This window comes from Protopterus annectens, chromosome 13.part0 (genome assembly GCF_019279795.1).
Source record: "Protopterus annectens isolate FY-2018-M chromosome 13.part0, PAN1.0, whole genome shotgun sequence".
Taxonomy (NCBI): Eukaryota; Metazoa; Chordata; order Ceratodontiformes; family Protopteridae; genus Protopterus; species Protopterus annectens.
In genome coordinates, this window is record NC_056747.1 from 678,445,503 (window position 1) to 678,457,809 (window position 12,307).

Genomic DNA, 12,307 nt, shown 5'->3' on the forward strand with positions numbered 1-12,307 from the left:
TGTTCCAGTACAGGACCAGTGATGCAACATATTCTGCATTTTGACCACAAATGCCTTCTGAACAGATTTTGCCCCTCCAGGTGCTGGCTTACTCCCCAAGCTAAGGACATCAGCTGAAACTCAGCTGTAAATTGGAGAGTAAACCACCACATCTGTTCCTTCTTGGAGCTGGATGGTCACTAACTAATAAAATAATGTGTCTCAGGACCCCCTCCCAAACACATACACACTCTACCTGGAAGGGATATGTCCCCTGATTTAGAGAACGCAACACATGAGAAACTGTACTTTATAAATGTTAATTTAGATGAACTGAAAATTATATTCCCATGCCTTCACCACAACACCATAAAGAATGCCAAAAAAAACAATGATGACGATGATGATAATAATTATAATCCAGTGGGAACAACTCAGGATGGAAGAAAAAGCTTCTATATATTATAATACAAAATGAGGTCACTTGTTTTCAAAGAAGGATAGCCAAAAAAACTGGTCCACACACAAACAGCCAGCCTTGTACATCTCTAAAGAAAGCCACTTAGAAAGGAAAGATAAGAAGTAATGGGATGACAGATACTGTAGGAATGAGCTAATGTTCGAACATGTGAGAGTACGGTGAGTACCTTCTCTCAGCTATACTACGTTCATCGTAAGAGTCATTCGTGCAGTACATTGTGTCGAATGGGCAAATGCAAGGCAATAGGAACAAACATATATGGTGTTCTGACTGAATCTAGGGAGCAAACCGCATCATACTGTTCAGCACAGTTGCAGTCAAACCTTCTCTGCCTCTAAACAGATCTATCTTGTAATGACTGGAAAAGGTGTGGAAGAAGGTCCATACAGCAGCTGTACAAATATGCTGGGCAGACGAGGCTTTGAAATAAGTTGCAAAGGTAATTGCTTTAATACAGTAAACTCTAACTTTTCCAGATAGAGTCTTGCCATGTGGGAGGGGGGTGGCTACAGTGAAAAAAAATGCAGTTACACAGACATGTAGAAAGGATTTGTTTGAAAACTGGCCTGCTCTTCTTTTATGCAAAGAAGGAGAAAGTCAGTGGGTGCCTGAAGTCCTTGGTCCTTAGTAGTGTAGAATCTAAATTGTCTGTTGGTAGCCATGGTGTGACTAATCATTTCCTCTCTGTCCTGTGCAATGGGGTTGGTGGGACACTGATAGCATGTTAGACTGGTTGAAGGTTCAGTCTGAAGTCATCTTGAGTGTGAAGGAGGGATTTTTTTTTTTAGACAAAAAATGTGCCCAGTGTTCTGCAAACTATGGGCTAATGCTCTGAAATCTTTTTTTCTGACATGGCTTCCAAGAAAAATGTCTTCTAGTGCAGGAACTTAAGATTAGCTGAGATGGCTAGCTCAGAAGAAATAAAGATGAGATTTTCTATTGCAAAGTTCAAATACTGTGGAAGGGAAAGGGGTCTACTAGGTGGCCCGAGATGAAGGGTGCCTTTGAAGAACAGTTCCACTGCAGATGGATGGAGGTAAAGTATTTACTGGTAGATATGCAGAAATAGTTGATAGAGGGACCTTGTCAAATGTGAAGACCAGCCCCTGCTCAAATAGGTCTGAGTGATACCGAAGAACCCGTGCTTCTGGGGTCTAGATTTTTATTACAGTACCAACAGGGAAGCCTTTTCTACTCCCCTGCATAGGATTTTCTAATTTTGGACTTCCTGTAGAATATATTCTACCTCTGAAAATAACAAATTTCCACATGGTACCAGTCTAAAATCTTCTAAGCTATGAATCTGTGGGAACAGAAATTGGGGTGGGTCAAGGTCCCTTATTTCTGTGTAAACATATTACAGGGAAGAGGGAAAGAAATACATTACTGCTTGTACAAGGGTATAAGGTGCAAGATTCATATCTGTTGTGTCCATTGAGAAGCATATGGGGATGAAATTAGGTTTTTTTTTTTTTTTTTTTTTTTTTTTTTTTTTGCCTTGCTGTGCAATTTAGAGATGAAACTTATAGGGGAAAATAGAGAAAACCCTTGCTCCATGTGATGGGAAGAGCAGTAACCACCGAGGCCTGTGTATATGGGCAGGATACAGAAGGCTAACAGCTGGTGTTTGCCACAGAAATAGGTTCACTTCTGGGATGCCCCATTTTCTTAAGATCTTTAAGAGCACTCCCTTGTTCAACTTCCATTTATACTATTTCCATATGTTCTTATTTGGATGACCTGTCAGAACATCCCACTGGTTTGGAATATGCATCACAAGTAGGTCAATATTTAAGCTGATGGCTGTGCCTCATACTTTAATGACTAGTCTACAAAAGGGGTAGAAATTGGTCTCCCTTTGCTTGTTAATGTACCACACCACTGTGGCATTGTTTGTTACTGAGTACTGTTGATTGAATTGAAGGCCTTAAGAGCCTGTGGTATTGTCATCATCTCTACTTTGTTAATGTGCCTACTCTTCAGGTTTTTGGACCAAGTGATCTAAATTTTGAACTGATCTAAAATGGCCATATGTACTAGGTGCAAACAGACTGTTATTAGCTCCTGAGTAAAATCTGATACTACTTAAAGCAGCACTGGATTGTTAGTGACATGGGTTGCTCACCACCTGAGAATTGTCTTGACAGCTAGGATCACAGAATATTCTTCAAAGATTCTCTGCATTCTTCTTCTTCTTTTGGCTTTTCCCAGTTAGGGGTCACCACAGCAGATCACCTGTCCACTCATGATTGGCAGTGCAGTTTTACGGTGTTGAGTTGCCAGCCCAGCCCCCAACCTTCCACAGAAGGCACACATACACACACACACGCACTCATGCCTAGGTCTAATTTAGAGTGTCCAATCCACCTACAGCATGTCTTTGGGATGTGGGAGGAAACCGGAGCACCCGGAGGAAACTCACATGACCACAGGGAGGACATGCAGATGCCACACAGAAGGTACCCCAGCCAAGGATCAAACCAGAGAACCTCTTGCTGTGAGGCAGCAATGCTAACTGCTGCACCACTGCGGTCTCAGAAAGTTTTGAGGTACAACTGGATCCTTTATGTATGCAGTCTAGCAAGGGGACCATTAAAATAGAAGCTGAGATGTACCATAGCACCCTGAGGAAAATTCCTGCTATCAGGGCTTGCTTATGTAAGATGCTTAAGAAAAACTATCTCACATTAAGAAATAATCCCTAGAGGAATGGAGGCATCGCACATTGATATGTCCAAGATTACTTCTGGGAAGTTCTTGTTATAACTTTTATTCTATTTATTTTGTTCAAGACTCTGAAAAGTGTTGAAAGCCTTGAAGTGTGAAAAACAATATTTTTATGAAAACAGAAGAAAAAAGCTTTTATTTAAATTCTGCTTAAATATTTTAAGTTGCAATTTACTTGTAAAAGCTAGGAGTTTGTATTTTGTTCTCTGTCTGAGGCCTTAATCTTGTAGTTTCATTAACAGTTGTGGCAGAACTATGAACTCCTGCCAGATTTGAGCCTCATTTGGTCATATATTACAGCATTTTTTCCATAAACAAAATTACTGGTAAAGTTCTGCTTAGTCTGGTGCCTTAGACTGTGGTGAGATTGCAACAGTGGCAGTATTGTGAATTCAGCTCCAGGACTTGTGCTTCGGTGCTTTTACAGCTGTTTATATTCGACGTTTGTTACTAGAGTCTTGTATTCTGCTTATCATTTGCCTGCTTAAAGTTGCATTCCAGTGCCTTTGTTTACTTTGCTTATATGTATCCCCTGATCTATGTATCTGATCCTGTAGACAGGGATCTGAGAACATATGTAGACAGTAATCTGTGGCCAAGGTAGTAAGAAAGTCATTCTGTGTTGTCCAACTTATAAGTTAGGGCATGGCATCCAGATCCAAGGAAGTCATAGTGCCACTTTATTTAGCCTTTATCAGAACCATCATTGAGTTAATAACCCCTTTGGCAAGGACCTAACCAGACATATGCAACAGGTGGAATGACCACAAAGACTCCTTACCAGAAGAGTACAGGGTATAAACACATTGCCTATATGGATTGCCTTAAAGCTCTATCTCTATATTAGGTTTCCTACAGGTTATTGGAATGCAATCTATGCCTGGCATACAGGGCATCTTTGGATCTATCTCTGATGGACCTTTTGCACATCTACAAAATGAACAGCATCAGAACCATTAGATCCAAGAGTTTTACTTGTAACATAACTAGGGTATGTTGTTGAAATGCATATGTGTCTCAGAGGATCCCCATGCTCTGGATCAGGCTCCTTATCCTTGTGAAGTAACCCTATTTAAGCGTATCCTTGACCAATGGATAGGTAACCAGAAATACACCCTGGGTCTAACCCCCATGTCTCTGACAGACAGAGGCAGACAGTAATTAGGCCCACATATCCACCCCCACATAACCTTCAGCAACTTCCTTAGTAATATACCCCCTCCTGATAAATGCCCATAGTACATAGGGACACAGTTGGGTTGGGTTGCATGGCTAGCCTTATAAAGGCACTGGTGGTCATTAGCCTAGTATATACCTATGAACCTATGAAGAGAGAAAGAGTCTGCATTTCTGAAGTTTCAGGGAGATACCTATGTGTTGAAATCAGTTGTACATAAAACAGTGCCTCTTGAAGCTCCCCCAGGTAACTGTCTTGAATCAGATAATCAAGGAAGTAATGGTAGATGTGAATATCCATGAGAAATGGGTGGGCAAACACTAGTGTCAAGCCTTTGGCAAAGACCCTAGGTACAGTGGAAAGGTCAAAGAGTAAGGACTTGAACTGAAACTGAGAAGTCACCAATGCATACCCAAGGAACTTTCAGTGTACTCTGTGAATGGCTATATACAAATAGGTATAATTCATATCCTAGATAATTACAAGGGCTTATTTTATGAGGACTGGCAATAGGGACTGAAGCAAAACATCCTAAATATTTTGAACACCCAGACTTGCTCAGACTTGATAGGTCTAGAATGATCTACCTCAAATTTTCCTTCTTTTGTACCAGAAAATGTACTGAGTAGTAACTCTTTTCCTGCTCTGTATGGTGAAACTTCTCTATTGTTCTGCAAACTAGTAGCTGGAGCAGAATATTTTGAACAATTAAAGCTGATTTCTGGAGATGGCAGGACTGTCCATGAAGGGGGAAGAACTGTCAAAATCCTTGATGAGTCCTCTAACTACAATACCTAATCTCACTGCTCTGAAGTTAGGAGAGATCTCAAGAAAAAAAGGAGATTCTGGTGCAGTGAGGAAGGAGAATGAGAGTTAAGGGGGGAAATGATAATTAGCAGGAACCTCCACTGACTGAAGGGGATCTCCATCCTTGCATACTTCTCTGTTGTCCATCTTTGTTCCTTTTGCCATTACAAGATTTTTACATCTTTTGAAACTGCCTCCTTCCTTAAATGTTTGTATCCTTGTCTGTTTTCTATAAAAAGATCATTCTCAGGGTAATTCTTGCAATTTCTGACACAGTGTAGGGGAAGAGATGAAAAGTTTAATTCACATATGGGAAGGCTGTGCCCTTCTTCTGTAGCTTTTGGAATGTTTCCTGCAGAGGCAAGTGAAAAAGCAGCCCATGGTCTATGATCAAATCTGCTCACCATCATCATCATCATCATCATCAACTCCCGATTTCTCATTTTCTACATGGGGAAAACCATAACTGACTGCTGATTAATATCTTCAGGAAGAGGCTGAGCAGTCACACCTCCTTAAAACTGTGCCTAAAGCTGTTGCCCCTGCACAGGCATCCATGATGTCATTGCAGCATTTATAGAGTGTTTGTTCATTTTAAATTCAACCTTGGGAGTCACAGGTATTCAGAGTAGCATCTCTGTGGCCTGCGTGGGTTTGGAACATTGACTTGGACAGCCCCCTCCACTGGAGATGTTACTGCACCAGCAACCATGCCCGTGACTAATACATACATACATACATACAGATACATATATATATATATATATATATATATATATATATATATATATATATATATATATATATATATATATATATACATGTATATATATATATATATATATATATATATATATATATATATATAGATATAGATATAGATATATCCTGGCTTTGATCATCTATCCATCTTATGTAAAGGGTATGTTTTGTTTGTCATCCTGGAGGTTCAGAACAGTGTATTCATCTGTCTTACACATTACTAATTGCCATTCAAACTTTTGGATGAAAGTCTGATCTGACATGTATCTCCAGGTATGGCCTTGGCTCTCATTTGGCCTGTCAAGCACTGTAATGTGGGCACTCATCATTTATATATTTTTCATTCTGCTCAATAGGCATTTTCTCAAAACTTAACAGGCTGCAAAGTGCCCAAGATCATCTACTTATTCAGCATGTCTTCAAGTTTCATGTCCCTGAAACTAACTGGCCTGATTGTGATTTATTCTTTCTATAATATCTGTCCAGTAATAAAGCCTCTCAGTGGATCCCTATCAAAATGTTTCAGTTGTGTGCCAAAGACACTTCTACATGCATCTATGCATCTTGCTTCAATAAATTTACTCTTAAATACTTGTTTCTGTTTAAGAATAGTGTTGCCAATGTGCCATTGGAGGAAGCATATGTTCCATTATGGAAGGTGAACACAAAATTGCCCCTCTTGTATTACAGTTGCTTACCATCAGGGCTCATAGTTTTGCAGGCATTTTAAACATTTTCAAAAATCTTTCAGCCTGTCCATTTGTGACAGAGTAGTGAAGTACTAGAGGATAATGTTTAATTCCATTTTGCTTTATAGATATCTTAAAGTCCTCTGACAGATGAATTGTGGACCAGTCATTAACAATTTCTTTGCTGAAAATGTGTTTAACATCTGTTAAAAAAAGTTATAATAGCTTTTAATTTTTGTCACTTTGTTAGTATTCTATGCCATTTGCATTGCTCAAATACTTATGGTAACTTGGCATACAAGTTGAAGTCACTATTTTTAATCGTTCTCTGCTAAACAGTGTTAGTCTTTTTGCAATATGCATATAACTCTAACTCCTGTGATTTGCTTTATGTATTACTAGTGCAGTTATTCTGCCCTCTGCCTGCACTTCGTCACTGGAATATATTTCAGGTAATGCACCTGTCTTATCTTGGGGTTTGTGTGAACTAGTTTACTTTTCTTTCAAGGACATTATTAACAAAGATGCTCCTCTGTGTCCAGTGCTATCTTAAGCCTCATTTCTGCTATTTTTAGAATGAAAAAAAAAATACTGAAAAAACGCAACACTTGTAGAGCAAAATAAAACATGGAACATTGCTAGCACATGACTGGTAGGAGAAATAAAGGGAAATAAATAACCTGAACAAATAAACACAAAAGTGCTTTTGTCTCTTATAAAGTTTATAATGTAAAATGGAGGATCCCAAATCAATGGAAATGTGAGCAAGCAAACAAGCAAGCAAAGCACTTATCATAAAGGGTGGTATATTCAGACATACATTTCAGTGTGTGTGTGTGTGTGTGTGTGTGTGTGTGTGTGTGTGTGTGTGTGTGTGTGTGTGTGCGTGTGTGTGTATACATACACACAAAGAGGTGCATGTATTAGAAGTAATGAAAACAAAACAGTAATGTGCTTCATAAGGAAGCCACAGAAAATGAATGTAGGGGATGACGCTAGAAATTATGCAGAATCATTTGTTTTACAAGAGCCAGTAAACCAGGCAGACAAAGTGAGCCAAGTGGTCCCTCCCTGCTCTCCCTGTATGCTGTCTGTGTTTCTAGACAGTAGTCACTGTGAATTGAGATCATCTTTTCAAAAATGGAGCCTGACTGCTTATAATTAGAGACAAATCAGTTAAATATGCTACTAATAGTAATAATACCGTGGACACTAACGGACAGAGGCAGCTTGTTAATGCTTTATTCCATGAATGTGTCCCCTAAAATTATCTATGGTGTGATCCCAGTTATTCTCACTGGGATTAAAATAGAATTATGAATCATTGGACTGGTAAGGCCAATCTCTAACCAAATAGTATAGGTTAATTCAAGCATCAATAAGGAAATTGGCTAGGCTTAAGAAGGCCCACAAGGGCAGCTAGCCTAGTACTTACCTATGAACTTATGAACATGGTTGTTATTTACAGATTTTAAACATTAATATGTTCTTTACTATTTCATCATAGGAGCCAGTTCCAGAACACAGCAGCTTCTTCATCGAGCCTTGTTTTATCACGTTCTCAGTGATCCTGAGATACACAGTACCTACAAAGAACTCCTTGCTGGCATTACAGGCAAAGGCTACAAAATGGCTACAAAGATCTTCCTGGATAAAAGTAAGTCTTCTCTTTGGATGCTAATGCTTGTCATTTAGCTGCCTGAATGAAAATTGCAGCACCCATATAAAAATTTTGACAGTATTTTAAAGCACTGTAGTGCCTCTGTTGTAATTAGACTGTATGAGGTACTCTGTTTAAACATGAAGCAGTAAATGGTACTTCCGTATTACCGCAACCAGATCTCACACTCAGTACCTCATTTTGTAATTCCAAATTTTAGCAGACAATATAATGTTATTTATGAGTCTTAACTATAATCCATTTCATTATGTCTTCTGTACATGTTTTTAGGGAAACGTATTTTATGTATGGATGATCACACAGTCATATACTTTGAGCATGGGGAAATACTGTTCAGACTCAGAGACCTTTGTCAACCGGTATTCTGAAAGAATTCCACAGAAGGCCAAAACAGCACGGGAGAAATACCTTAAATCAGAGACAGATTTTTAAAGACTGATGCTATCAAGTTAATTGGCGCAATAAAATGTTTGCATGGACATACATGTTATGAAGGATATGACATTTGAACCTGAAACAGTAGTCATTCCTAGGTTGACGGATGTGCTCAAGTCTTTGCCCAAAAAATGCAGCTTTAACTTGTGACACAGTAACAGTAAAATAGAAAAGGCGCACTTCACGTACAGTTGGGCACGGTTGACAGGAATGCTTTGCACGACAGATTTCACTAGAAATGTTTGGGAAATTATGATGCCCTTCTCTGTACCCAAATGTGAAAGTGTGCCTAATTGATCTAAAAAGTTGTTGGTTGAAACAGCCACTGTAGATGAATGAGTAAAACTCGTTAGGCTGTTACAACACTCATGGTTCCATCAACGTCTGCCTGACCCTCTAGAAAACCTGAAAAATGATATAAAAATATCGGCAAAAAAGGTAGAAAGATGTAATAAGGAGTGTGATATTTTCCTCATAAGAAACGTTGAGTACATTTCTTGTCTAAAATTCAAAATTACAAAATGAGGTACATATTGGACCTGGTCATCACCAACATGGGCGACTGGAGTTCCACACCAGAGGTCAACCCCTCACTGGTTAGATCTGATCATAAACTAATCACTCTGGATATTCACATTCTGCCACCACCCCCAGTCAAAGAAACCACCGTGAAAAACTTTGCAAAAGCAAATTTCACGTTACTTAAGAATGAGGTGGGAAGTTTCAAAGCCCCCATGCTAAAGGATAACACTGTCCAAGCTGCAAAATCCTTTACTAATGCACTCTACGGGCACCTACAAGAATGCATTGATCATGCTACCCCAAACAAAACCAAGACTCACTCCTCCAAGAAAAGGAAACCAGTCTGGTGGACCCCTGCCATAAACAAGCTATACAATAGAAGGAGGAAACTAGTACAGAAAAGAGTAAAATCCCAAGAAGGGAAGACATCCCTGATCAGTATCAGCAAGAAACTATGTTCCCTCATAAAATCATCCAAGGCTAGCTTCGAAAGAATAATTGCCATGGACTCCAAAGATAACCACAAGGCATTCTTTGGCTATGTCAAGAATCTAAGTGGCAATTCTCAGATCTGCTCAGGGTTAGTGCAGAATGGCACAAAATACACTGAACCGACCGATCTAGCCAACATCCTAGCAGACAGGTTCAGTGCAAACATCACCCCCCCCTCTCACCTCCAAAAGGGCCCATAACTATACCAGAAGAATGTAGTGCCCCTGAAATCACAGACACTCAGGTTAAAACAGCCCTCTCCAAAGCCAAAAACACAGCATCAATGGGACCGGTCGGTGTCCCAGGCTGCGTCCTACATGAGCTCAAAGATGATCTAACCCCTCACCTAAACACACTTTTTAAACAGCCTCTCCACAGGCTATGTGCCCACAAAGTGGTGCACAGCAACGGTTATTTTGCTCCACAAAGGTGGAGCCACAATGGACCCTGGGAACTATCGCCCTATAAGCCTGACTAGTTTGGTCTGCAAAACTATGGAGCACATCATCATGGATCTCATTAACAGAGACATTGGGAACCTCCAAACACTGAACCCTACCCAGTTAAGTTTTGTTAAGGGCAGATCATGCCTCATAAACCTGGTGGACTTCTTTGAGACAGTTACCAAGGCTATAGATGAGGGAAAGGTGGTCCACACAGCCTACCTAGACCTTGCAAAGGCCTTCAACACCATTCCCCACTCATGTTTATAGACAAGCTCACTAGCCTGAACATAAATCCATACATCACGAGATGAGTTGCCAACTGGCTCATGGACAGAACCCACATGGTAAGAGTTGCGGGAGCTAGGTCTGACTCTAAACCAGTTACAAGTGGCGTTCCCCAGGGCTCAGTCCTAGGACCCCTCCTGTTCGGCATATACTTCTCAGAGGTACAGGCAAGCACAGGAGGACTATGGCTGACCAAGTTCGCAGACTACTGCAAACTAGGGGCTATAATTGACTCTCTGCCTGACACAGATATCCTCCAAAAGGGTCTCACAGAGACATCAAAACCATGGCCTCAAGCTAAATGCCAAAAAGTGCATAGTCATCCCCTTTGGAAAAAACAAAGTACCCGCAAACTACCACATAGGTGGTATCCCCATAAATACAGAAGACGTAAAAAGGGATCTGGGGACCCAAGTAGATAGTAACCTCTCCTTTGATAATCACATTGCCAAAGTGGTTAGAAAATCCTTCTATATGGCCCACCTAATCACAAAAGGGTTTGCATCCAGATCGAAAGTGGTCGTTGGGCCCCTCTACGCATCACTCATCAGACCCATCATAGAGTACAATGCCCCATTTGGGATGTACCTTACAAGACACCTGCAGCAACGGGAAAGACCACAGAAGTACCTCACAAAAAGGATCACTGGCCTCAAGCAGATGCCCTATGCAGCTAAACTGAAGAAACTCCAGCTGTACTCGGTTGCATACCGCCTACTCAGAGGTGATCTCTGCCCGACATACAAGGCCATGTCCAACCCAGAATTGATGGACATGCTCCACCTAAAGAAAACCATATCCCCTCGAGGCACACGCTCCAGGGATCTAAACCTCACCACAACAATAAATAGGACATGCTGGAGGGATAGATTCCTGTCCCAGAGACTTCCCATGCTCTGGAACAAGATTCCAATCTACATTAGAAAGAGCTCCTTGCTAACACTCTTCAAGAGAAACCTTGATGAGTGAATAGGAAACAGAAAGTTTACCCCAGGGATCACCTCAATGGCTCTGCTGGACAGAGGCACAGGGAACTAATCTAAGGGGCTGGCGAAAGCCAACACATTCCGGCTAGGCTTATAAATGCCTTCGGGCAGATAGCCTAGTATCTACCTATGAACCTATGAGAGTGAGATCTGGTTGAGATAATACATAAGTACTGCAGTAAACATCTAGCAGGAATTCTCTGGGCAGTCTGAGCAACATTTAATTGCTGCAAAACATCTTGAGATCGAGAATCAAAGCAGTCTTGCTTTATGAAATGTTCTGTCTTGTTTTAATGAGAAATATTAATAACAGAAAAATAGGGTTCTTGACTTACAACATGTTTCAGCATTTTGTGTGCACTTCTGCCATCAGAACAACTACACGATTCTATTTTTGTGAGGGAATAAGCTGCTTAAAGAACTTGAACATTGTTTGGAATATTTACATCTGACTGAATCTCAAGACACTGTACTGAAACAGCTAAAACATCAATCAACTGCATATTTCGTTATAACATCATTTTGTCAAAGTATAATTGATAGAAACATCATACATATGATAAAAAAAAAAACATTTAAAAAGTCTTAGCACTTTAAGACAATGTCTCACTGCCCACTTGAATGTGAGGTGTCATCGACGCAACAGAGTCTATACATACTAACTCCAAAGTTGCACTACCTTGGCTTGGAGGTATGTGCACATTTCAATTTTGAAACTATAATGTTCATTTTATATAAATATTTTCAGATCTTGGAGTTAGTACACACAGTAAGCAGGGGTGTGGAAATACAGGGGGCTAAAATTATTTAGATACATTAACATATTTTTGCATGTCTG

At 40.1% G+C, this 12,307-nt stretch overlaps 1 protein-coding gene across 2 annotated transcripts in view; it reads left to right on the forward strand.

The window, feature by feature from the left end:
- Positions 1-12,307, forward strand: part of SERPINF1 (serpin family F member 1) — a 210,083-nt gene that overhangs the window by 121,319 nt on the left and 76,457 nt on the right. For both annotated transcript variants that reach the window (XM_044054367.1, XM_044054368.1), the window contains exon 4: positions 8,130-8,279. In XM_044054367.1, coding sequence (XP_043910302.1) covers positions 8,130-8,279 — 150 coding nt within the window. The remainder of the gene's footprint in view (positions 1-8,129; positions 8,280-12,307) is intronic.